This window comes from Stigmatopora nigra, chromosome 3, assembly GCF_051989575.1.
Source record: "Stigmatopora nigra isolate UIUO_SnigA chromosome 3, RoL_Snig_1.1, whole genome shotgun sequence".
NCBI classification, from domain to species: Eukaryota; Metazoa; Chordata; class Actinopteri; order Syngnathiformes; family Syngnathidae; genus Stigmatopora; species Stigmatopora nigra.
The window spans coordinates 727,881-752,197 of NC_135510.1; the positions used below are offsets into that span (position 1 = coordinate 727,881).

General features: G+C 39.7%; 1 protein-coding gene across 1 annotated transcript; it reads left to right on the forward strand.

Annotated features, from left to right (window-relative positions):
* The first annotated feature begins 5,256 nt into the window (after positions 1–5,256).
* LOC144194282 (voltage-gated potassium channel regulatory subunit KCNG1-like) lies at positions 5,257–12,924 on the forward strand. The gene is made up of 3 exons (XM_077713223.1): positions 5,257–5,579; positions 6,962–7,804; positions 11,888–12,924. The coding sequence occupies exons 2-3, from the start codon at positions 7,046–7,048 to the stop codon at positions 12,683–12,685; spliced, it is 1,557 nt and encodes a 518-aa protein (XP_077569349.1). The 5' UTR covers positions 5,257–5,579; positions 6,962–7,045; the 3' UTR covers positions 12,686–12,924.
* Positions 12,925–24,317: the final 11,393 nt, after the last annotated feature.

A 24,317-nucleotide genomic window follows, 5' to 3' on the forward strand; every position in this document is an offset into this window, starting at 1 on the left:
ACACAGCTGTGTTACGGCGAAATTGTTGGTGCTACTGCACAAAATATGTTTTCCCAGCAAAAACATAAATAAGTAATATAAAAATATAAAAAGTCACATCCGGCCAAGGTAAGTTCTGAAATATTGCACAATCTAAGAACATGCACATTATTATTGTGCACCTCAAATTTAATATTTCTCAGCAAAATATTGGCTCGCACAGTCTGTACTGTAATTCTCACCCACATAACAGATGCAAGTTGGATATGTTGTTATGCTTCAGGCTCCAGTACATTTATTGTTTTATTTTAAGTATATGCAGTAGTTTGGCATGTTTGGCTTGGGGTGTTGTCTTTCATTGTGGAGGCGGATGATTTCATTGCTTTTGTGAATGTTAATGAATCTGCATTAGAATGAAAAATGAAAACTACTACTACCACCACTACTACATTTATGTCAATAAACCATATGAGTGAGATATACTGTAAATCTATATTGTGTATTTCAGGCCAGCAAAGCAGAGGAAATGGCATCGTGTGGTTCAATTAAATTTATTTCCTCTTTGCTATGTTTGACACCATAGAGGGGAGGTGTGAGCTTTTCTCTTAGCATAAACTGTGAGTGTGAAGCAAAGGCAGTGAGTCAATATTCATATTCTGCAATTTAACGGCTAATTCATCTGTCTTGTCTTAGAAAACATGTTAAGGGAAGTCTTGATTAAAAAGTCTACAAACTCTTTCACATAAATAATTTATCCAGCATGTTCATTCCTGTGGTTCTAGTTTTATTCAAATCTACAACGTCTTTTTCTTGAGTCTGTATCCGTTTTTGGTACTGCAACCAAGATGGCGCCGCTCCAGTGGCAGCCGGTGGCGGTAGCTCTGTCTGCTGTTGCTCGTTTTGTGTTTTTGCTGCTTTTCTGTCATAATAATACTTTGCTTTGCTTTGTACTTTGTGCTTTTTGCTTTGTTGTGCGGGTTTTGCGACTGTATTGTCTAACTTGTAATTATGCGTAACTATGCCTTTCCTGTATCTGCATTCTCCCCCTCTTGCCAATGACATTTCCTGAATACTGGATGAATTAAGCTATCCAATCTAATCCATTAATTCTCTGAAGCTCTGATCCTCACAGGCGTCGCAGGAGTTGCTGGAGTCTATCCCAGCTAAATACGGGCACCAGGTGAGGGACACCGTGAACCAGTGGCCAGCCAATCGCAGAGCTAAGGAGACAGACAACCATTCATGCTCATACTCATACCAAGGGGCAATTTAGAGTTGTCAACCAGCCTAGTCAGCATGTTTTTGGGATGTGGGAGGAAACCGGAATACCCGGAGAAAACATGCAAACTGCACACGGTGAGGACTGTCCTGGGATCGAATCATTGACCGCAGAACTGTGAAACCCACACACTAACCTCTTCATTGCCAGGCCTTTCTTTCCCAGCATTCACAAATTAAATTGATCGAATGAGTCAGACTCATTTTACCCTGATTGGATCACAGGAAAGAAGTCAATGTTCCATTTCTGTGCAATCCCTCCGTGACCAAGAAATCTCTAAGGAATGTCATTTTCTTGGACATTTATCGAGGAACTTACCGTATTTTCTCGCAAAACCGCACAAAAAGATAAAGACTGAATCAAGGGTACGGCTTATATGCGCACAAATTAGACTTGACGTGCACTAAACTGCAAGGGGACAAGGACAAAAGGCCAAAACGCAGGGCGATACGGTAATTTATTTCAAAATAGAGAAAAGATAAACAGATAAAATGCTTATCAAAATTTATTTTGATGTCTCTGAATGAATTTCAAGAAAAAAAATAAACCATCTTGCATAAAACGTGAAAAAAGACATGCAGTCTACAGCAGAAAGACATGCAGTCCACAGCGGTGATGTCCCCATCTGATACAGCGATGGATGTCAATGGCGCAATGGCCAAAATTGCACTAAAATGGGGAAAAATCCACTTCCCAGCGGCATTTATTGATTAAATAAAATCACTGGAGCTTAAATACAAACACTGGAGCTTTTCAGATATCAGAACTTGGCCCACAATTGAAATATTATTTAGGAATATAGCCATATTTTACTCACCAAAAATAATTTTTAACTGTACACAATAACCATCCTCCTTTCTTTCTTCCTTCTTTTATATCGCCATCGAAGCTGTCTGGCATAGTCTGTCTTGAAAATGGCTTTAAATGAACACAACAATATATTTGCTTGTGCAGCTCGCTCCAAATACAGTTTGGTAGATAGCCAATCATAGTTGGTGAAAGTGATGACGTATCTCTACGCCTGCAACAAGGCAAAGACGTATCCCTATGCGTGCAACAATGCATTGTGGCGTTGCTAACTCGAAATCTGATTGCTTAAAGCAACAGTCTTATTGACGCTTGTTTAATGCAGAACTGATTGTGAACGCCTTGAGGCAGATTTCTGACCCTGGCAACAAATAATTGCTGAAATGTGATTGGTTAAATTCTTAAATATGAAAACACACATCTGGAAGCAGTGCAACCAGGGGGAAAAGCAATGAAAGGAAGCTAACAGACAATTAGGAATAATTAAATAAGTATTGACGAACAAAATCTAATACGTGATTCAGATATTTCTTAGGCCAGCAGAGAAGGCCCTGAAAGCCATGATATATATATATATATATATATATATATATATATATATATATATATATATATATATATATATATATATATATATATATCACAATCAGTTCTGCAGGCTCAGCTGCATAAAACAAGCATTGATAAATCTGTTGCTTTAACAAGTTAGATTTTCAGTTGGCGACACCAATACCTTCTCACAGGCGTAGGGATACGACATCGCTTTCACTAACCATGATTGGTTAGTGATAGATTGGACTTACTTGTAGTACTTACTTGAAACTACATGATTAAACCAAAATTTTTTGTACCCAAAGGATTTCAAAATGGCTCTCAAATCCTTTGATTTTTCTGAAAGTGATCTTCGGAGAAAAATGTTGACTTTGACAAACCTCATCTAGATTTTCTAGCATTGTTTACAGTGAAAAGCACTCCAAGAAGTGTTCTTCCAGATGTCAGTTTAACAGTTTGTAAGGCGAGTCAGTGGCTCCAAGAGCTACTTGTCAGGAACTGTAAAATGATGCCTGGCCCATATTATCGTATTCCTTCCTGAGGGTTTTCTTCGCCCGCACAAGCAGCGTCTCCTAATTACTCTACGAGAAAGAGGAGACCAAGAAAAGCAACTTAAAACAAAGCCTGTATGCTTAAGTAACGCCCCTCTACATATTAATGCAATACAGCTGCACAATATGCTAGAGCAAGGATGACCCGTGGAAGCACACTTTCTGTCAGTTGATAAGGCTGGGATTTGAAGCAGGTAGGAGTTAATTACCCAATGTTTGAGGAGACTGATTGTGGTGAATCAAGCGTAAATTATCAGTTGCCTCGCTACACAAATCCCTAGGTGATTGGGCTCAAATTGAGAGAGCGAAGCAATTCCCCAGGAGTTTAGTTTAATTTCTTCTGACAGACTGATCCCACTGAACCATGCTAACCTGTTCCATCAGGAAATTAAGTTGCACAAGAGGCTTAAGGTTTCCAAATGGAATGGGTCGAAACAAGCTATGCTGGCTGGACACATTGCTCTGTCTTGCGTTCAATAGAAAAAATACATTCATCTGTCGCTTTTCCATTTAATAATTTCCTACAATTTAACATATTGCGTCCATTTAGACCAGAGGTCCCCAAACTAGTCCAGAAAGGGCAGTAGTGGGTGCAGGTTTTCGTTCCAACCTGTAAGAGAAAACCTTTCCACCAATCTGGTATTGTAGAAGTCAGTGCCAGGCCATGCATTTCACATCTGGGCCTTCAGCAGTGCTACGTGTGAATCAATACAGCCCTCAATAAGTATTTTATGTCAAAAATCTGCCTCAACGCCTTCACAATCAGTTCTGCGGGCTCTGCTGCATTAAACAAGCGTCGATAAGACTGTTGCTTTAACCAATCAGAATTCGATTTGGTGACACCAAGGCCATTTCGCAGGCATAGGGAATTGTCATCGCTTTCACCAACTATGATTGGCTAGTGAGTAGAGTAGGCGGACCAAAGCCAAAGTGAGCCAGCTAGAGATCACAACTCCACCCACAATGACCGACGGAGGAAAACAAATGGATTTGGTTGCAGATATGCTCACAAAGCTATTTTCCAGAAAGATCAAGAAAGGGCGATCAACTCCTAGCAGAGCTAGCATGCCTGTTACAGCTGGGAAAAGGGTGTGTCCGCCACTTTCAGTGCGCTAAATACGAGACCTACCAAGCTGTATTTGGAGCGAGGTGCACAAGCAAATATATTGTTGTGTTGATTAAAAGCCATTTTCAAGACGGACTATGCCAGAAATACAACAGGACCGGCTCGACTTTCAGCATTAGCTTCGATGGCGATAGAAAAGCAGGAAGAAAGAAAGGAGGATGGATATTGTGATCAGTAAAAAATGATTTTTGGTGAGTAAAACATGGTTATATTCCTAAATAATATATTAAATGTATGAGGTTATCATTGATTATTTTTACTGTGTCGCAGCTGTAGATGCAGAAGAGTTTTTATAGCCATAAAATAGTTTGAGCGTTGGATTGAAGGCGTCGCAAGAAAATGCACAGACTGTCGCTGTTCCTCCCACATTCCAAAAACATGCATGGTAGGCTGTTGTGTATAGAAAAAAAATAAAAAAATAAAAAAAAAAAATAATATATATATATATATATATATATATATATATATATATATATATATATATATATATATATATATATATATATATATATATATATATATATATATATATATATATATATATATATATATAGATATATATATAGATATATATATATATATAGATATATATAGATATATATATATATATATATAGATATATATAGATATATATATATATATATATATATATATATATATATATATATATATATATATATATATATATATATATATATATATATATATATATATATATATATATATATATATATATATATATATATATATATATATATATATATATATATATATATATATATAATATATATAATATATATAATATATATAAACAAACCAAAAATTCAATCCCCCCTTTGCCTGTCACCCACTCATTGTAATTGGCTCAAAGCGGAGGAGAGGGAGGGAGCGGAGGCGGACGACGGATGGACGGTGCTGCTGTCAAACACAGATGAAAATGAAGCAGCAGGTTTGGGGGCGCGCATAACCGGATTTGGTCACTCCTAGGAGCCGCTTACTGCCGACAGGAACACAAAGAGGGCATAACCAGATGATTATATTTGCTTTCTCTGACAGCGTTTAGCCAATAATGTACAAACGGTCACAATGGAAACTTCACAGCCAATTTAGTAAGAGTGGGGATGTTTTAGAATAACGGCTGGATTTTGAAGAGATTGTGAGTGCGTGGATATCTACGACAACAATTTAGTCTTGGCGTGTCTGTGTGGACAACTGCTTGAGGGAATGTGTTGGACACGAAACAGAAATACTACTGAGCTGAAACAGCACAGACGCGACTTCTAAGGTGAGCACAATACCACTAGTCTTCCATTCAACTTTGAACCACACTTCAGGATTTTTATTAGGTATTAGTAACCCATTTCTGCAGTACTTTTTAAAAACATGCATATACTTTACATCATTTTTAAAAATGAGGTTGCATTTCATAATTAAATACAGTCATACCTTGAGATACGAGTTTAATGCGTTCCGGGACTCAGCTCGTATGTCGTTGTACTTGTATCTCAAATCAAACTGAATTAAATACAAATTAATTTGTTCGCACCCTCTGAACCCCCCCCCCCCACCAAAAACAGGAGTCACAAATAATTTGTGGTTATAATGTTTAATAATAAAATGAGGCATCATTCAATACAACGGGGAGTTCGCGAATGAGAGAGAGAGAGAGAGAGAGAGAGAGAGAGAGACTTGACGGATGCGCTTGTAACGTAACATAAACTTCAAATTGAACTTCCCATACACACACTTAAAAGAGTTTTAGTCTTACGTTACACTAAATTTAAACCTTCTAGTGCACCCGTGTCAAAGTGGCGACCCGGGGGCCAAATCTGGCCCACCGCATCATTTTGTGTGGCCCGGGAAAATAAATGATGAGTGCTGACTTTCTGTTTTAGGATCAAATTATAATTAAGAGTTTAGATGTATATCAATTTTCCAGATTTCCCCCCATTTAAATCAATAATTGTAATTTTCAATCATTTTTTTCTCTGTTTTTAGTTCAAAAATCATTTTGTAAAATCTAAAAATATATTTTAAAAAAGCTAAAATCAACCTTGTTTTAGATCTATAAAAAAAAAACGGAATATTCAGGGCTTTTAATCCAGTTCTTTTAATCCATTTATTAAAAAAAAAATCTTAATATTATATCTAAAATGGTCCGGCCCACATGAAATCGAATTGACGTTAACGCGGCCCACGAACCAACCCGAGTCTGACACCCTTTTACTACAGCAATAACCAAGGCAAAGAGGTTCATGTATTCCACCACGGCTTTCGGGGCGAACTTCCTGCTTCTCCATACGTAATGATGAGCCAGCTCAGTCACGCGTACACAACTCATGTTTTTCGTTGAGTAGTGCTTAATATCGATTGTCATCATACGATGTTTTCTCCGGGTTCTCCTGTGTCCTCCCACATTCCAAAGACATGCATGGTAGGCTGATTGGAAACTCTAAATTGCCCCGAGGTGTGGGTGTCAGTGTGCATGGTTGTCCGTCTCCTTGTGCCATTCAGGGTAGGCCCCCAGCACCCACCATCACTCTAGTGAGGATAAAGCGTTTCAGAAAATGAATGAATGAACACATTAAAATGCATCAACACTGAATTGGCACTGAATGCATTTCTCTTCTAATTTCACCAATTTTGTTTTTTCATTGCGGCTGTCAGCTTCTTCCTAGTTGCCGACCGTAGTGTCCATTTGGGCGCTTTTTCAAATACCACTTCAATCCGTCTACATACAGTGAAGAAACAATGCCTATCATCAGCAATACCAACCACGACTTCAATACCTACTCGATTAGCAGTGATGACAGCAGTCTTGATCGATTCTTCACCGAGATCCCAGAGACCGAGACCATCAAGGGGGTGTACTTCCAGCGGGCCCAGCAATTGCGTGACCCGAAGGCCTCGCACCTTGTCGATCACACTCTTCAAGTCCTAATTAATGTTGGGGGTAATCGCTACACATTCCCCTGGAGCACTTTGGAGCAATTCCCCCAGAGTCGTCTAGGTCGCTTGCGTTTCTGCACCACCCCGGAGGAGATTGCACGCCTCTGCGATGACTATGACGAGACGTGCAAGGAATATTTCTTTGACCGTAACCCTACAGCTTTTCGCGTGGTCCTCAACTTCCTCGCAGCTGGCAAATTGCGTCTGCTTCAGGAATTGTGCGCCGTGTCTCTGCATGACGAGCTGAACTACTGGGGCGTGGACTCGGGTCATATGGAGCGGTGCTGTCGTCGTCGCATGATCACCCGTGTGGAAGAGGTGGCTGAGCGAGAACGCAAAGAAGAGGAATGGAGACAGAAAAGGCTGACGTTGAAAAAGAACACAGCAGAAGTGGGAAGAGGACACGGCAAGTTGATCTGGATGTTGCCAGAAGTGATGGAAAACCCTCACTCGGGTTGGGCAGGGAAGATATTTGCCTGCCTCTCTGTTACCATGGTGCTGGTAACAGTAGTCAGCCTGTGTATCAGCACCATGCCTGACCTCAGAGATGAAGAAACTAGGGTGTGTATGTATCTTGACACTGACATAACTTTTAGATCATTTTATCAAAGTACAGTCATACCTCTGCTTACAAATGCCCATAGGTGTAACATTTTCCAGTTAAGATTTTTTTAAATATGCAAATGAACGACTCGAGATACAAAAAAGATCCAAATTACAAAATCCCCCCAAAAGTAAACACATTTCCTTATCCGTTATTATAATTTGAAAATATTGTCGCAGATGCATTTATTCTCAATTTAGAACATTGCCACCCTCCACTGGGGTCTCATTTCATCGCTCATTTTATCTCATATAATACAACATAAGCATTTAATTCAATTCAATTCAATTGGCTGTGTCCCAACAACCACTATCCATGTTTCAAGATTCTCACTTAAATGCCGGTCCACCTCGGCAAATGCAACGCGGCACATATTGTCACACGCCCACACAAACACACATAGGGCACAGTCTAACTCTAAAATGTACAAGAAAGTCGATGCCTTTCGGCCCTGGTAGAATGGGCTCTTGCCGCCATCTGGCAGACAAACACGGTTATTTTGTCTCCCAGTATAACAGCCGCGGAGGGAACTATTTCAGCGGCGCAGGGCACATTTTTATATGCTTTATTTATTTTAAGACATTTATAAATCATTTCCTTATAATTTTATCTCATTTTTGTGTTTTCCCTCACGTCTTTCATACAAAATTAGGACCGCGGAACGAATGAGAGAATTTACCTATAAAGTACACCTCTATTTACGAATTTTTAAAGTTACGAAAAAAGTTCTGGAAGCTATTTATTTTGTAAGTAGAGGTATGACTGTATTCATGTGGTGTGGCAGTGAGAACACATAATTGGTAAGACTAAATTTGATGAAAAAAAACTTGAACACGTACTGCATCTCTTCATGATGGAAGATTCTGGTAGGGTAATATATACTGTTTATATTGCAACTGATGAAAGAAAAACAAACATGAATAAACACAGCACATGAGCGTAGAAGGCCTAAATATGTATCAAGAACGATACAGTGGTCATAACTTAATGATTTTATGGATACAATACTCACTCACTCATTCACTCATTCACATTTACAAGATTTACTGGAGTGAAATTGAAAGCACAAAGCAAAAAATATATAACCAAATATTATAGAAAATATCAGAATTTACTATAAACTAGGTGGGTGCAAACATAAAAACCAGCTAGTTGGTATATTAAAATTTAAACATTCATAAAAAGTCAAAATATAAAAAAGAGGACAAAAAACAATTTTCCTGGAATAAAGTTAAAATGTTAGGCTGCAACAATTAAGAATTTTCTGCAAAAATACTTTAAGTTTAAAAAGAAGAGAAAATGACAGTTTTCAGAAATCAAATATATTTAGTGTTGTTTGAATTTTACTCAAGATAGAGTTGCATGCCTTCAAAATAATTCACGTAAAGGTAGTCATCAATTTTTTTTTACTTAAGTACCACTATAAAAAGTTGTGAAAAGAATACATAATAAATGAATAATGTCAAGTTTTGCGGGAGCATGGAGCGTGGTTGGACCCCAAATGCAGAGAAGCAGGTAAAGACAGGGTGTAAAGTGCACAACCAAAAACTTTATAAAACCAGGCAACATTCTCAAAATATAACAAAGACTTGGAAATCAAATAACAAAATTAAACCTCATGGGGAAGACGTAGGGAAACGAGGACCAAGGACAAGGACATGAGCATAACAAACAAAGACAATACAACAAGGACTGACAAACACACAGTGTTTAATAGACAGACATGGGTTGATGAGAGAATCAGAAACACCTTGATCACACGAGCGGCAGCAAGATACACCAGGTGCGAGGAAACTACAGGTGAACTCATTGGGCAATCACACAACAGAGGAAAAAATACACTAAAACCAATCTCTAAGAAATAACTGCTTAAAATGTCAACATTTTTCAAATAACGCTTTAATTTTTTCAGCACAATGTCATCTACATGAACTGTTATTATTGTACTGTTTTATAACATATTAACTGACCACATTACACCAAACAATTTCACAAAAATCATCGAATTCTAATGAGAAAAACTTATGGAACTGAAAAGTCACCTGTCCAAATAGCATGAGTGCCCTTACGTAAAAGTATTATTGTATTTTTTCGAGTATAACGTGCACCCGTGTATAACGTGCACCCATAATTTTTGACAAAAAAATGGTTAAAACTTTTTTATTCCATTTTTTTTCTCAGCTCACACAACGGATTGTACCAGTACTGGTAACTGGCAAATGCTAAACACGTCGCCATGAAAAAACATTTATTCACAGCAAATGGTACGGAAACCTGGTAAAACATGCCTACTCGTATGGACACAATTCTCAAATGGAATTTACAATTTTAAATCCTGTTTCGTCCATGGGACACGTCGTGGCGAGGTACGAGGAATTAGGACCCAGTTGTGGGCAAGCAGGTGAGGACAAAGCAAATAGTGCTCATAACCAAAACTTTAATAACTTAGGAGCAATGTTCCCTCTAAGCTGCGCACTACTCTCGTCTTCTCTGCGCAGCAGAAATCATATGGCGCGCAGTAAATAAAATCCAAAGGTTTTTTTTTTACCCCTTTCCCCATGGTGGCGCCGTTTACGCGGCAGCCAGTGGCAGTAACTCTGTCCACTATCATGTTTTTCGTGTTTTACAGCATGTTTTACATGAAAAATTAGAGGGAACATTGACATGCACCTGCTTATTGCAGGTGTGATACTGGTGTGCCCATAGCAAGCAATGATGACTCACATAGGTACTGTTTGCGCTCAGGGAGGTTGTCTTTCTGCCCAGACCAACGAAAAATTAGAGGGAACATTGCTTGGGACTTTGGAAACAAAACCAGATTAGGGAAAACACGTGGAATCAAAGAACAAGGTAATTCAGGCAGACAATCCGACAATTACATTATAGGGACTGAATTTGAATCAAGCGCAGCTTGCCGAACACAACAGCAAGGCAGGAGGGACAAACCAGAGTAGGGAAAAGGCAAAGGAAAAATCAATAGGAGGCTACTCCTAACAAATCCTTAGAGTCTAATTCATCATCATAATATATAAAGTGTTTCAAAGTGTGATTCATCATCATCACATTCACCAAACAACTGATTTGATTCTTCTTGAGTGAGGATAGAGCTCACTGGGCGAATTCATGTGTGCAGGTGCCCCGCTAATGTTTCCCTGGAGCAACTGTTTTATATTTTCACCCTTTTTACCCTTTATACTTGGCGGAGGTTATTTGGAGAAGGCTGGCGTTTGTAAAACAAGGTAAAATATCGCCATCTGGCAGACAAAGAGAGGTTTTACGTCTCCCATCATAACGACTATGGAGGGGAGTTTTTTACTGGCAGGGGGGAAGTTTTTCACCAGGATTTGGTCATAAAAGCGATTTTGCTTCAGTTTTTTGGTAAAAAAAATTGCGCGTTATACTCAAATAAATACAGTATACATCCTGTTTTCAGTGCTTTATCGATTTCAAATAAAAACTGGCAGGGTGAAATTTGCGCTTTGACTAATTTTGACGGCAGCGCTCTATGCGAAAACATTCATTAAAGCTGCCACGTGTATGAACAGGCTTCATGTCATCATTTAGGACTTCCGATTGCAAGCTTGTTCATGGTCATGACACATGTAATATGTTGTAAAATGGAGGATTGTGATTATTGTTGTAACATCTCATTGCTGAAACGTGTAGGGACACTCTGGGCATCTCAAGCAAGAAAAATATAGATTTGCGAAGAAGAAACGCTACTCCTTACTTCTTTGAGTTAAACTAGCGTCATTACAGTTTTTCTCTCTAGTATAAATCTACTCAAGGAAAAGTTAAAAAGTATGGCATGGTAAAACTACTCTTAGAAGTCAATTTTTCTCCAAAAGTTATACAAGTAAATATAACACGTTATCTACCTTTCAACTTGAGCAGTAAGACATATTTGTGTATACCAAGAGGAAGCTTGTGTACTACACTAAAAGTAAGCCTTATTTCATTTGTACATAGATTTAAAAATGCACAGAAAATCACTTTGCCAATGTACAGTATTTAAGTGGGATTTCCAAACTGTGTTGCAGGGCGAGTGTTCCCAGAAGTGTCACAGCATGTTTGTGGTGGAGTCCATTTGCGTAGCCTGGTTTACATTCGAATTTGTGCTACGATTCCTAAACGCCCAGAGCAAGCTGGCCTTTGCTCGCGGGCCCCTCAACATCATTGACGTCATCGCCATCCTGCCTTACTACGTGACGCTGGTTGTGGACGTCAGGGATGAGTCCCAGGAGGAAGTTGTAGCGGGCAGAGGCTACCTGGACAAATTGAGTCTCATTCTCCGCTTGTTGCGTGCGCTGCGTATCCTGTACGTTATGCGCCTTGCTCGCCACTCCCTTGGCTTGCAAACGCTGGGACTGACCATGCAGCGCAGCATGAGGGAGTTTGGTCTACTGCTGCTTTTTGTCTGCGTGGCCGTCACGCTCTTCTCACCCTTGGTCCACCTTGCGGAGAGTGAGCTGGCACCGTACGCCACGACACACTCGCAGCACAGCTTCAACAGCATTCCAGCCACTTACTGGTGGGCAATCATCTCTATGACAACCGTGGGCTACGGAGATATGGTACCCCACAGTCTCCCTGGACAGATAGTGGCAATGACTAGTATCTTGAGTGGAATCCTCATCATGGCGTTCCCCGCCACTTCCATCTTCCATACCTTCTCCCGCTCCTATCAGGAGCTGAAGCAGGAGTACGAGAGGCTTTGGAAAGAAGAGAGAGGTGAGAAAATAGTAGCGGTGTCAGAGAAGAGGTGCTCCAGGGTCCGATTGACATCAAATGAGCCTGCATCTCCATTACGAATGGGCATTGAATGCTCATCGCTGTAGTCATCACTGCTTGGCAAAATCAAGGAAACATCAATAAAACCCTTGCTGTACATTTATTAATGCCACAACTCAGAAAATCCTCCAAACTTTTTGCTAAAACTTTAGCCAATCAAAAATACTTTTTGCTTGTGAGCTTTTAGCGTCTTTGCCAATCATTTTAATTCCTGGCTGTTAGACGAAGAAAATTACGATCACAACGCTGTCTAAAATTGTACTACGTGTGTGTGTGTGTGTGTGTGTGTGTGAGTGCGTGAGTGCGTGAGTGCGTGAGTGCGTGTGTGCGAGTGTGTGTGTGTGTGAGTGTGTGTGAGTGTGTGCGTGTGTGTGTGTGTGAGTGTGTGTTTGTGAGTGTGTGTGTGAGTGTGTGTGTGAGTGTGTGTGTGTGTGTGTGTGTGTGTGTGTGTGTGTGTGTGTGTGTGTGTGTGTGTGTGTGTGTGTGTGTGTGAGTGTGTGTGTCATTGTTTATCTTGTACCGACACAAGGGACTAAAGATGGAAATTAGCCCTTGGCTACAACCATGCATATATTCACATATATGTTCATTAACATGAATTTATAACTATGTTCATGATTATGTGCTGGTCCTTATTCAATAAATCAAATTAAAGAACGACAATTAAACGTAAATAAAAGTAATTTGCTGTCAAACAGTGCTTGAATTGTAGAGACTTTTGACCTCAGGCAATCCTGCCTTTCTTAATTTACATTCACTAACATTCATTTAGATTCACTTCCATTCATTTTTTGAGAGCCTTACTTACCTGATGTTGAATGATTAGTTTTTATATAAGATGGCAAAACGTTTCGTTAAAATCACTGCAGAACATATTTATAAGTCAAGTACTTGCAAAATAAAAGTGTCAGAACGCTTTTTTTCATAGCAAATCCGTACACACTGTAGTATTTTGTACCCACAGATTACAAAATTCTAGTTTTTCCCCCTGTTGTCCTGTCTGAGTGATTGCCCATTGTGGTCAACTGTCGTTTTTCTGCCCTCGGTATATTCCCTGCTTCCTCCCCCGTGTGTTTCCCAGGTCTTCCTAATTGACTTATCAACCCATGTCAGTCTATTCAAACCCCACTGATTGTTACGTCATTCGTCAGATTGCCTGCTTTTGTTTGCCTAAGACAAACATGGGCAAACTACGGCCCGCGGGCCACCTCCGGCCCGTGAGGCGTTTTAATCCGGCCTGCCGATGTTGTCCAAATAATGTTTTTTTTTTTTTTTCTCCCACGATGGCGCCGTCACGCAGAAGCCAGTGGCATTAGCTCTGTCCACTCTTATTTGTTATTTTTGTGTTTTACAGCCACTCTATCATTTTTTAAATTACATTTTAATATTTCTTAATACTTTCCTTTTTACTTTACTTAGTACTTTATACTTTTTACTTTAATGATGAGTGATGAGTATGTTAATACTTTAGTCCTTTTGTTCTGTTTATGCTTCATATGTTCTGTTAACGGATGCTGTTTTTTATATGTATCATATCTTGTGCTGACCCGGCCCGTCTGTCAAATTTTTAAAGTCAATGTGGTCCCCGGGGTGAAAAGTTTGCCCACCCCTGGTCTGGGCCATGTTTCCACGTTGCCTCGATCCATGTGCCTCGTTCCTCGCTTTCCAGTGTCTCCCCTTGTCAGGGTTGGTAATGTGATTTGATTTCTAAGTTTTTGTTATTTTCTAAGATCCTGCTTAAGTTATTAAAGTTTTGGTTTGAGCACCACCTCCCTCGTCCTTGCCTGCTTGCCAGCTTTGGGGTCCTCCGTCCCCAAACACAGATAAGCATTTAGATTTGGAGAATCATGTTGTGTTATCACAAGCAGACAGTTTTACAAACTATACATTTGCATTCATCAAATGAACATACATCATGTGTAGTCTATCTCTATAACATACCAAAAGGTATATGTGAAATATGAATTGTATTCTTATCTTTAATCTTGCACCCTTTTTCACTAAAACTTTAACGTTACTACAATAGAAATTTATTGACACCTTTTGGTTAAAACCATACATGAACGTTTGCATTTATCATATGAACATACATCATGTGTAGTCTATCTCTATAACATACCAAAAGGTATATGTGAAATATGAATTATATTGTTATCTTTAATCTTGCACCCTTTTTCACTTTTTTAAAGTTACTACAATAGAAATTTATTGACATCTATCGGTTAAAATGTGCACTACACTTATTTGAATCAAAAATTTACCCAGAGTTTAGTAAACAGTAGCCACAGATTATGTACTGTATTTTTTGAAATTCCTTTTAGATTTTTTAAATTTATTAATTTATCTAATATAATTTTAAATGTATAATACATGTTCTCTGGGGGGTTTGCGTGGGTTACTCCCTTACTCCTGCGATTGGCCGGCCACAAATTTCTGGGTATTCCCTGCCTGGTGCCTGTAGTTGGCTGGGATAGGCTCCAGCACTCCCTGCCACCCTTGTGAGGGAGGAAATCCAGAAAATGAATCCCTTTATAAAATAATAATAAATAAAAGTAGGCAGAACGGTTGTTAGCACATACGCCTCACAGTTCTTAGATCAAGGGTTTAATTCCTAGTGGATTTCGACCTTTCTGTGTAGAGTTTGTATGTCCTCCCTGTGCCTGTGTGGGTTTTTCTCCAGGTACTTAAGTTTCCTCCCACGTCCCAAAACCTTGAATGATATGAAGATTGTGCACTCAAAATTGTCATTAAGTATGACACATGTTTAAAGTAGATTTTTCTCATTATTTTTAAATGATTGTGTGCCATTGACAGAAATAAACATCCAATTCATTCAAGCGGGAAGACTGGCTGCATTTTGTTGCTTTATTAGGCCGCCTTGTAGTGTAGAGGTTCACTTACTTGACTTGTGCGGGTTCGATTTCCGCTGATAGGATTGTGAGGATGGATGATTGTTTGTCTCTTTGTGTTTTTTAAAATTTATTTATTTATCTATTAGTATCAATGTATAATACATGTTCTCTGGGGGATTGGGCGGGTTTCTCTTTTACTGCCACGTCTCAAAAACATGCATGGTAGGCTGTTTGAACACTCTTAACTGACTGGCGACCAATCTAGGGTGTACTACGCTCTCTGCCTTTCCCCTGAAGTGAGTTGGGAGAGGTTTCGGCAAACCCCCGCAACCCTTATGAGGATGTGCGGTATGGAAGTTGAATGAATGAATGTTTCTCTATTGAATTGTCATCAATTCATTTGTTAGTTTCAACTAAACTTGTGGCAGATGGACTGTTTGAATTTTTTTCAAACTGTGATATTGGCAGGACTTCTTACACCAAAAAAAAAAGTCTTATCAACATTTTGTTCTTGCTTTCTCTCCCACTTCTTGCTCACAAACATCCTGCCCTTTCTGCTGTTGTGTCAAAACCAAGAAAGAGTAGATTGAAACAAGTTTAAAAAAAATAACAAAACTAATCTCATCTCATTTTCTGAACTGCTTTATCCTCATTTGAGTCCAGAGGGTGCTGGAGCTTGTCCCAGCTGACTACGGGCCAGAGGTGGTGGCCACCCTAAATCATTGGCCAGCCAATCGCAGGGCACAAAGAGACGGACAACCATGCACACCCATACCCAGGGGCAATTTAGAGTGTTCAATCAGCCTACCATGTATGTTTTTGGAATGTGGGAGGAAACCTGAGTGCCCAGAGGAAACCTGAGTGCCCAGAGGAAACCCACGCAGACCCGGGGAGAACATGCAAACTCCAGACAGGTGGACGTGACTTGGATTTGAATCCAGGACTCCAGAGTTGTGAGGCCTACGCGCTAACCACTCGCCTCACCGGGCTGCCCTCCATTCCAACATATTTCTCAAAATCAGTGGTGCTCAAACTTTTTTGCTCAAAATCTACTTTTCAAGGAGCCCACTTTACATGATCTACCCTTTTTTCCGGACCAATGACAAAACTCACCAGTTACTATCTCTGCTGATGCCAGTAAAAACCCAAAGTAGTGTATGCAGGTAGTAATCATGCTTGGACACCCGATGACGCTGTTTCCCGGCTCAAGTCCCATATCAAATTTGATTTATTTTGCCGGTTTGGCTTTTGAATTGAACCGCTATATTGGTTGTCATATCATATCTGTACATTTTGCTTGATTCATTTGAAGTGCTGAATTTCTTCTGAATCATACCTGTAAATTATCCTATACACGTTTGTGTGTGACTGAAATTTTCCCTTCTCATCTAACCCTGTCTTTTGGTTCTAAACAAGCAGGGGGGAAACCTGCAGAGGAGAGGCCTTTAGTGGGGCTTCAAAGCACACAAGCAGCCCAGCAGCTTCTACATCTGACCGGGGAGAGATCTCACAGCGGAGGCACGGCTGAACGGCTCCAAATAAACCAAAACTTAGCACGCGACAGGTGGGGTCAAGTCGCAAAGGTCGCATAACAACAAAGCAAAAAGCACTAAGTACAGGGTGACCCAAAAAGATGCGTACCCATTAGTTTCAAAAACGTTTCCATTGGTACGCATCTTTTTGGGTCACCCTGTACAAAGCATGGCAAAGTATAGGGGAAAGCATTTGTGAAATATTAAAATGCAATTAAGAAAGATAGAAAAGCAGCAAAAACGCAAAACAAGCCAGAGCGGAAGGAGCTACTGCTACCAGTTGAGCGGCGCCATCTTGGTTTCAGTAGCAAGAACGGATACAAACACAAGAAAAAGACATTTTGGTGGGGAACTTCTCCAGACTTACCCCGAGGTTGAAAATATGCACAATCACTCTTCCAAGCTTATCCGCATAGTCCCTTGGTAGTCTGGAGCTGAAGAATCAACAGCATACTCCTGATACTATGTTTCCGGCTTGGTAAGCACTGGCAGCTCTTCCATCTTGGAAGAGGAATGGAATGAATGATCTGAAGCGTTGCTTCTTCTCCCGGCACTTTTGTCCAGGAAAGTTGTATAAAACATTCAAGTAAAAAGTATAAAGTACAAAGTAAATTAAAAAGGAATGTATTAAGAAATATTAAAATGTAATAAATAAAAAAGATAGAAAGGCTGTAAAACACAAAAAAACAAATAAGAGAGGACAGAGCTACTGCCACCGGCTGCCACCTGAAGGCGCAATATTGAAAAAATAACGAATATTCCGTTTGACTTTGATAGAGACCTGAACTTGTCACCAATCAAATGCAGGGGAAAAAACAAAAAACAAACCTTTAGACTTTGTGTGACACGTAAGTTCAGTTCAGCCCTTCCCGTACCAAGAAGGCAAACAAAGAGGTTTTTGGAATGGTTACAGAAGCAACCGTACTGTACCGCAAAATATTAATTCATTAATTTTGTGAACCGCTTATCCTCACAAGGGTTGCAAGAGGTGCTGGAGCCTGAATTGATGGCCAGTCAATAGCAGGGCATAAGGACACTGACAACATCCTGCATGCTCACACTCTTTCTTAGAAGGACTTTAGCCCACCACGCATCTTTTTGGAATGCAGGAGGAAACCGGAGCACCCGAGGAAAACCCACGCAAGCCCAGGGAAAACATACAAACTCCATACAATGAGGACTCCCTCAAGGCTAATGCGCTAACTGGTCGTCCGTCGTTTGTTGAACAATAGTTTAAGCAGAACTGCAAACATATTACAAAGTACAACCTTTGAATTAGGATAACTTTATTCATCCCATATTTTTTTTAATTTCATTGTCACAGTAGCAAGAGGGTGATGATGCAGATACAGGAAATGCATTTTAGACATGAATAGGTAGGTAATAAGTAAATATTATTACAAAATAAATACATACCATACACATGACTTAAAAGAAAACGTACTTTAATGTTCAAAAAATAAAAGGAAACACTATTATGATAAATAAAATCAGAAAACATTTTTTTTTAAATAGGAAAGAACAGAATATGCTTCAACCTTAACGAAATTCCACAAGTAATTCAACATCGTTTTGGCATCTGGACTGATTGAAAGGAGCAGGTACAGGTGTTCTTTTACTAGAAACCTTCGTAAAATGTTTCAAGAGGCTTTTTGCCCATTGCCAACTGAAATCGAGGCAAATAACTTTCTTGCACACCGTTGAGACTCTGAAACAACAAAGATGTCAATTATTTAGTGCAGGCACATACACTTCGTTTCATTTGAAAGGGTGCTACAATTGAAGTTATAGGCCTTGAATTGTATTTAATTGAGTACTCTTTCCCAACCCAATTCAATATTTATCGGTATCTTGGTGAGTTCCTTTTAGTTTGTTTTAATTTTTTTTTTTGCCTTACTTAAGGATATGGTTTGTTACTTTATTTTTTTCGTAAATTCTGTATTTTTTCGGACTACAAGTCACTTTTTTTTCATACTTTGGGCCTGCAACTAATAAATATTCAAGTCCGACTTTTATATATATGTATATTTATTTTCTACGACCACTGGCAGCTTGTTATGTTTTTTTTGTGTTTTAGGCTAAAGCTGTTTGAAAAAAACTGTGATGTTAACAGTTGGTTATTCAGCCTGTTCAATTTTACTATCATTACTTTGACGTGTGTGTTATTACGGTAATCCCTCGATTATCGCGGTTAATGTAGACCAAACATGGCCGTGATAAACGAAAAACCGCGTGGTAGGGGCACCCCTATTTAAATTTAGATTTTTTTAAAACTTCAGTGCTGAGTTCTAGTAGAACGTGGAGAATAGGAGAGTGGTTTCCGCTCGCATGTTTCAGCGTGGATTTTCACATTTCTCCGAAAAAAATCTGCGATGTAGTGAAACCACGAAAGTTAGATTAATGTGTTTGCTAAAATTAAAAATTGCTTTCCCAAAAATGGGATTTATACTCTAGTGCAGGGATTGGGAACCTTTTTGATCGAAAGAGCCATAAACAATTCATATTTTTAAAATGTTAATCCTTGAGAGCTATGCTCCAAATTTAAAAGTCAACATGAAAATGTGTGCCTTTTTTAGTCACTTCACCACTTTTAAAGTACAAAAGGTCTCCGAATTCTTTCGACAACCTTGTTAGGTCGTTGCTAATTAATGAAAATCTGTGAGAATATCCTTGCAGAAGAGTGTAATGGTAAAAAAAGTTATGATTATAAGGCGCCCGAGGTAGTGCCAATGCCTTAATACCAACGTAACGCTCATATTCTTGCGCTTTCTCACCAGCAGTTTACAGAATTATTCTCATTGGTTAGCGGAGAGCCATATGCAACCATCAAAAGAGCCATATGTGGCTCCCAGGCCATAGGTTCCGTACCCCTGCTCTAGTGTAATTTATAGTCTGAAAAATACCGTAATATGACAGACAGAATGGGGCGGTTCAAATAAGATTATGTCCTAATTGTGTTATTATTCATTCAATTGTTTTCCGTACCTCGCTATCCGCACAAGGGCCACGGGGGTGCTGAAGCCTATCACAGCCAACAACGGGCAACAGGCGGCGGAAACCCTGAATTGGTGTCTGTTATTATAGTTAGTATTCTCTTCAATATTGTTCTTGTTATCTGAAATGTGTCATTGATTTTGTCTAATTTTTCAATTGCTTTTGTTTGTTTTATTTTTCTAATTTGATTTTTTTCTGTCCTATGTAAACAAAGTATTCCTATCAAATCTCAGTATTAGGTAAAACACTTGCTTAGTTTATATAAACATATAAAGATTTATATCATCAAAATATGTTTTATGTCATCACTGTCCACCGATTATCAGATTTGTGTCTCATCTTGTTGGTGACTGCAATAATATTTTGCAAATAATTAAGAAAAGTAGTTAGTAATGCATTTTTAAAAATGCCACTGATACTTACTCGATTGCTTTGTGTCTGCAGCGATCTGGTGTCACCGCCACGTGTGTTATCTTGTTTTTAGGGATTGCCGCTCTTGAGCTGTTACTACAGCATCCGTCATTAAATATTTCATCCTGGCCTGAAAAACCTGTAAACACATACACACTTGGAATAAAGTCACCTGCCGCAAAATTGGTTTTGATGAGAAAGAACATTACAACTCACCTGCAGACAAAGCAACAAAGCACATCAGAGTGATGAGTGTGGGGAAAACAAGTGTCTTCATAGTGGTAGTTGTGCCTCTGATCTTCTGAATCGTATGATGTTGCTTCTCTTTTTGCAGTGGCCTTTAAAGAAAGCAGGTTTGTCTTCCGGTCTGTGACCCCTTTCCTTCTGCTTTATGATACTAAGAAAAGTATAGAAATACTCGGAGCCTAACAAGTGGGTGGGGGCTGTACATTATTGAACAAGGGAACTATAACGAAGATTTAATTTTTCTGAGAAGTATATTCAATGTGGTATATCATTGTACAGTCCTCGTAACCAAAATGGCAGCCTATAATTTTTTGCACAAGCGACTCTTTAGAAATTAATGCAATTTTATATAATCAAGATATTTTAATCGGCGGTCTAAAGTATCTGAGCAGGCCTTTTATCCACTCTGGTACTATTCATTCATTCATCTTTCATACCGCGCATCTTCGAAAGGGTTACCGGGTTTGCTGGAATCTAACTCAGCTGACTTCGGTCGGGCGAAAGGTAGTAAACACCAGTGGTGGGCCGCGAATGTCAAACCGATGCCTTCAGTGCTATATCTGAATCAATCCAACCCTCAAAAACAATTTTATGGCTGTAAAACTTTTACTGCAGCTACAGCTGCGACACAGATAAAAAAGCCTCAATAATAACCTTATACAATTGAAATATTATTTAGGAATATAGCCTTATTTTACTCCCCAAAAATCCTTTTTATCTGTCCACAAAATCCATCGTTTTTTCTTTCGTCGTATTTTTGGCATGCGTTTTTATTCGATTTAGTGCTGAAAATGTTCGTTCCTGGTTGTGACAGGCTTGCTTGCTTCGGAGTTGTCCGACCTTTCTTAATGATGTCCAGCTTTTTTTTCTTTAAAAGTCCATCTTGAAAGTGGCTTTGACAGTAAATCTGCAAGCAAATCCATTTCTACTCCATCTTCAGCCATTACGGGTTGACAAAACTGCTGTTAAATCAACACAGCAATATATTTGCTTGTGCAGCTTGTTTCAGATACAGTTTGGTAGCTCTGGCTGGTCCACTCTATCACTAGCCAACGATAGATGGTGAGAGCAATGACGTGTCTCTACGCCTGCGAGAAGGCAATGACGAAGGCATTGGTCTCCACAACTCAAAATCTGATCGTTTAAAGCAACAGTTTTATCGACGCTTGTTTCATGCAGTGGAGCCTTCAGAACTGATTGTGAAGGCCTCAAGGCAGATTTCTGATTGGTTAGATGCTTAAATGTGAAAACACACATGAGGAAGCAGTGCAACCAGGGGAAAAGCAATGAAAGGAAGCTGATGGACAATTTGTAATTATTTAATAAGTATTCATGGACAAAACATAATTAACATCTGTCTGTGATTCAGCAGAGAAGGCCTGGCAGGCGCTGACAGTCCACCACTGGCAAACACCCAAGACTGGTCGCCAGCCAGCCGTAGGGTACACAAAGAGACAAACGACCATCCTCACTCGCAATGATACTGACATCAGCGAGAATCGATCCCATGCCTGTCTGCACCAAGGTCAGGCGAGTGAACCTCTACAATAGGGGACCCCAACCGCTTGGCCGGGGTCTTGGACCGGTCTGCGAGCCACCTGGTGCCTGTCCTTCAAAGAAATTAATATTAACGTTTTCAATTTCACCCTCCTACTTGAAATGAGAAAAGTTGCCATAATAATGAATAATTGCTTTTGATAACATAATGAACGGGAATGTGACTTTTCTGTGACTGACTGACATTACCCTTTCCACTATGCTTTTAATTATATTATACTTGTGAATTTAAAGTGGTTGTAATGCGTGATCTTCAGGCTTATATCTGGTACAGTGGTTCTTAACCTGGGTTCGATCGAACCCTGGGTTCGATGAGTCCGTCTCAGGGGTTCGGTGGAGCCTCTGCCACGGAAGTCAAGACACATCGACTCATCATGTCTATTCACAATAACATGCCCGGCTTGACCATTACTGGCTGCAGATGATCACGTGACATTGTTTGGCCAATCAGTGCTGCAAGAAATTTCTATATCTTGAGTTTGGTGAATACGCATATGAAACTGCTGGGATTCGGTAGCTCAAACAAGGTTAAGAATCACTGATCTAGCATCATTTAAAAGCACATTCAAGCAACAATTTTACCTTAAATTAATTTGTAAAAGCTAAAACAGCATAAACAAACTAAAGGTCCACCTACAGTCTTCTCAGGAGCTAATACTAATACAGTCGGTAGTACTTCTCTCATCTCATTTTCAGAACCACTTTATCCTCACTAGAATTGCGGGAGTGCTGAAGCCTATCCCAGTGGACTTCGGGCCAGAGCCGGGGGACACCATGAATTGGTTGCCAGGAGACGGACAACCATGCACACTCACACTCATACTTGGTGGTATTTTAGAGTGTCCAATCAGCCTACTGTGCTTGTTTTTGAAATGTGGGAGCAAACTAAAGTACCAGGTGGAAACCCACAAAGGCCGGGGAGAACATGGAAACTCCACACAGATGGACGTGATTTGGTTTTGAACCCAGGGCTCCAGAGCAGTGAGGCGGACGCAGTAGCCATCTGTGTTGCCTGTGCTGCCTGGTAGTACTTGACTTTTTCAATAATTTAGGCTTGTACTTGCCATAGGCAGGAAATATTCATTCATTCATCTTCAACACTGCGCATCCTCGTAAGGGTTGAATTGAAATGAATCAGTTTATTGTTGTTGTAAAAGTATTATGAGGTCCAAAGATTCACCACGGAGTGCACAAGTAACAAACAGCCTATCCCAGCTGACTTCAGGCGAAAGGCAGACTACAGCTTAGACTGGTCGCCAGTCAGCCATAGGGAACACAGAGAGACAGAAGACCATTCGCACTCACAATCATACCATCGCCAGCGGGAATCGAGCCCACGCTTCCGCGCACCGAAGTTAGGGGAGTGTACCTCTACACCATTAGGTGGCTAGGAAGGATATTATTCATCTATTTAAATAATATGTGTATTCATTCATCTGTTTTCCATTCTGTATGACGCGACAATGCAATGTTAAACCAATGTGTGAACTTGACCACATGAGAAAATGAAGAACTGTTCTGTTTGAATCATATATACAGGGGAGGGTGTATGTTGCTATGAATGAACATTTAGATTTTTTTTTTTCTCTCCTTACTTCTTTATTGAATTGAATTTTACAAGTTTGGGGCCTCACAACTCTTTCATCTTCTACTTCAAACTTGTATTTTATTTTCAAGCATGTAAATCTCAATTACTTACTGTCCAAATACAAAGTGCCACCTAGTGGTGTTGAGGTTCACTTGCCTGACCTTGGTGCAGGCAGGCGCGAGCTCGATTCCCACTGGTAGCGGTACAATTGGGAGTCCGGATGGTTATTTGTCTCTCTGTGTGCCCTACGACTGACTGGCGTCCAGTCTTCTTGGGTGTAGTTTGCCTTTCGCCTCATGACAGCTGGGTTAGGCTCCACATACCCCCACAACCCTTTCGAAGATGTGCGGTATGGAAGATGATGAAATACTAGGTCAAATAAAATAAGTCTATCATTATTGCTATATGAAGTTAAGACTGGCCGGCCCGGTGAAGCGAGTGGTTAGTGCAGGGGTGGGCAAACTTTTTGGGCCGGGGGCCACATTGACTTTAAAAATTT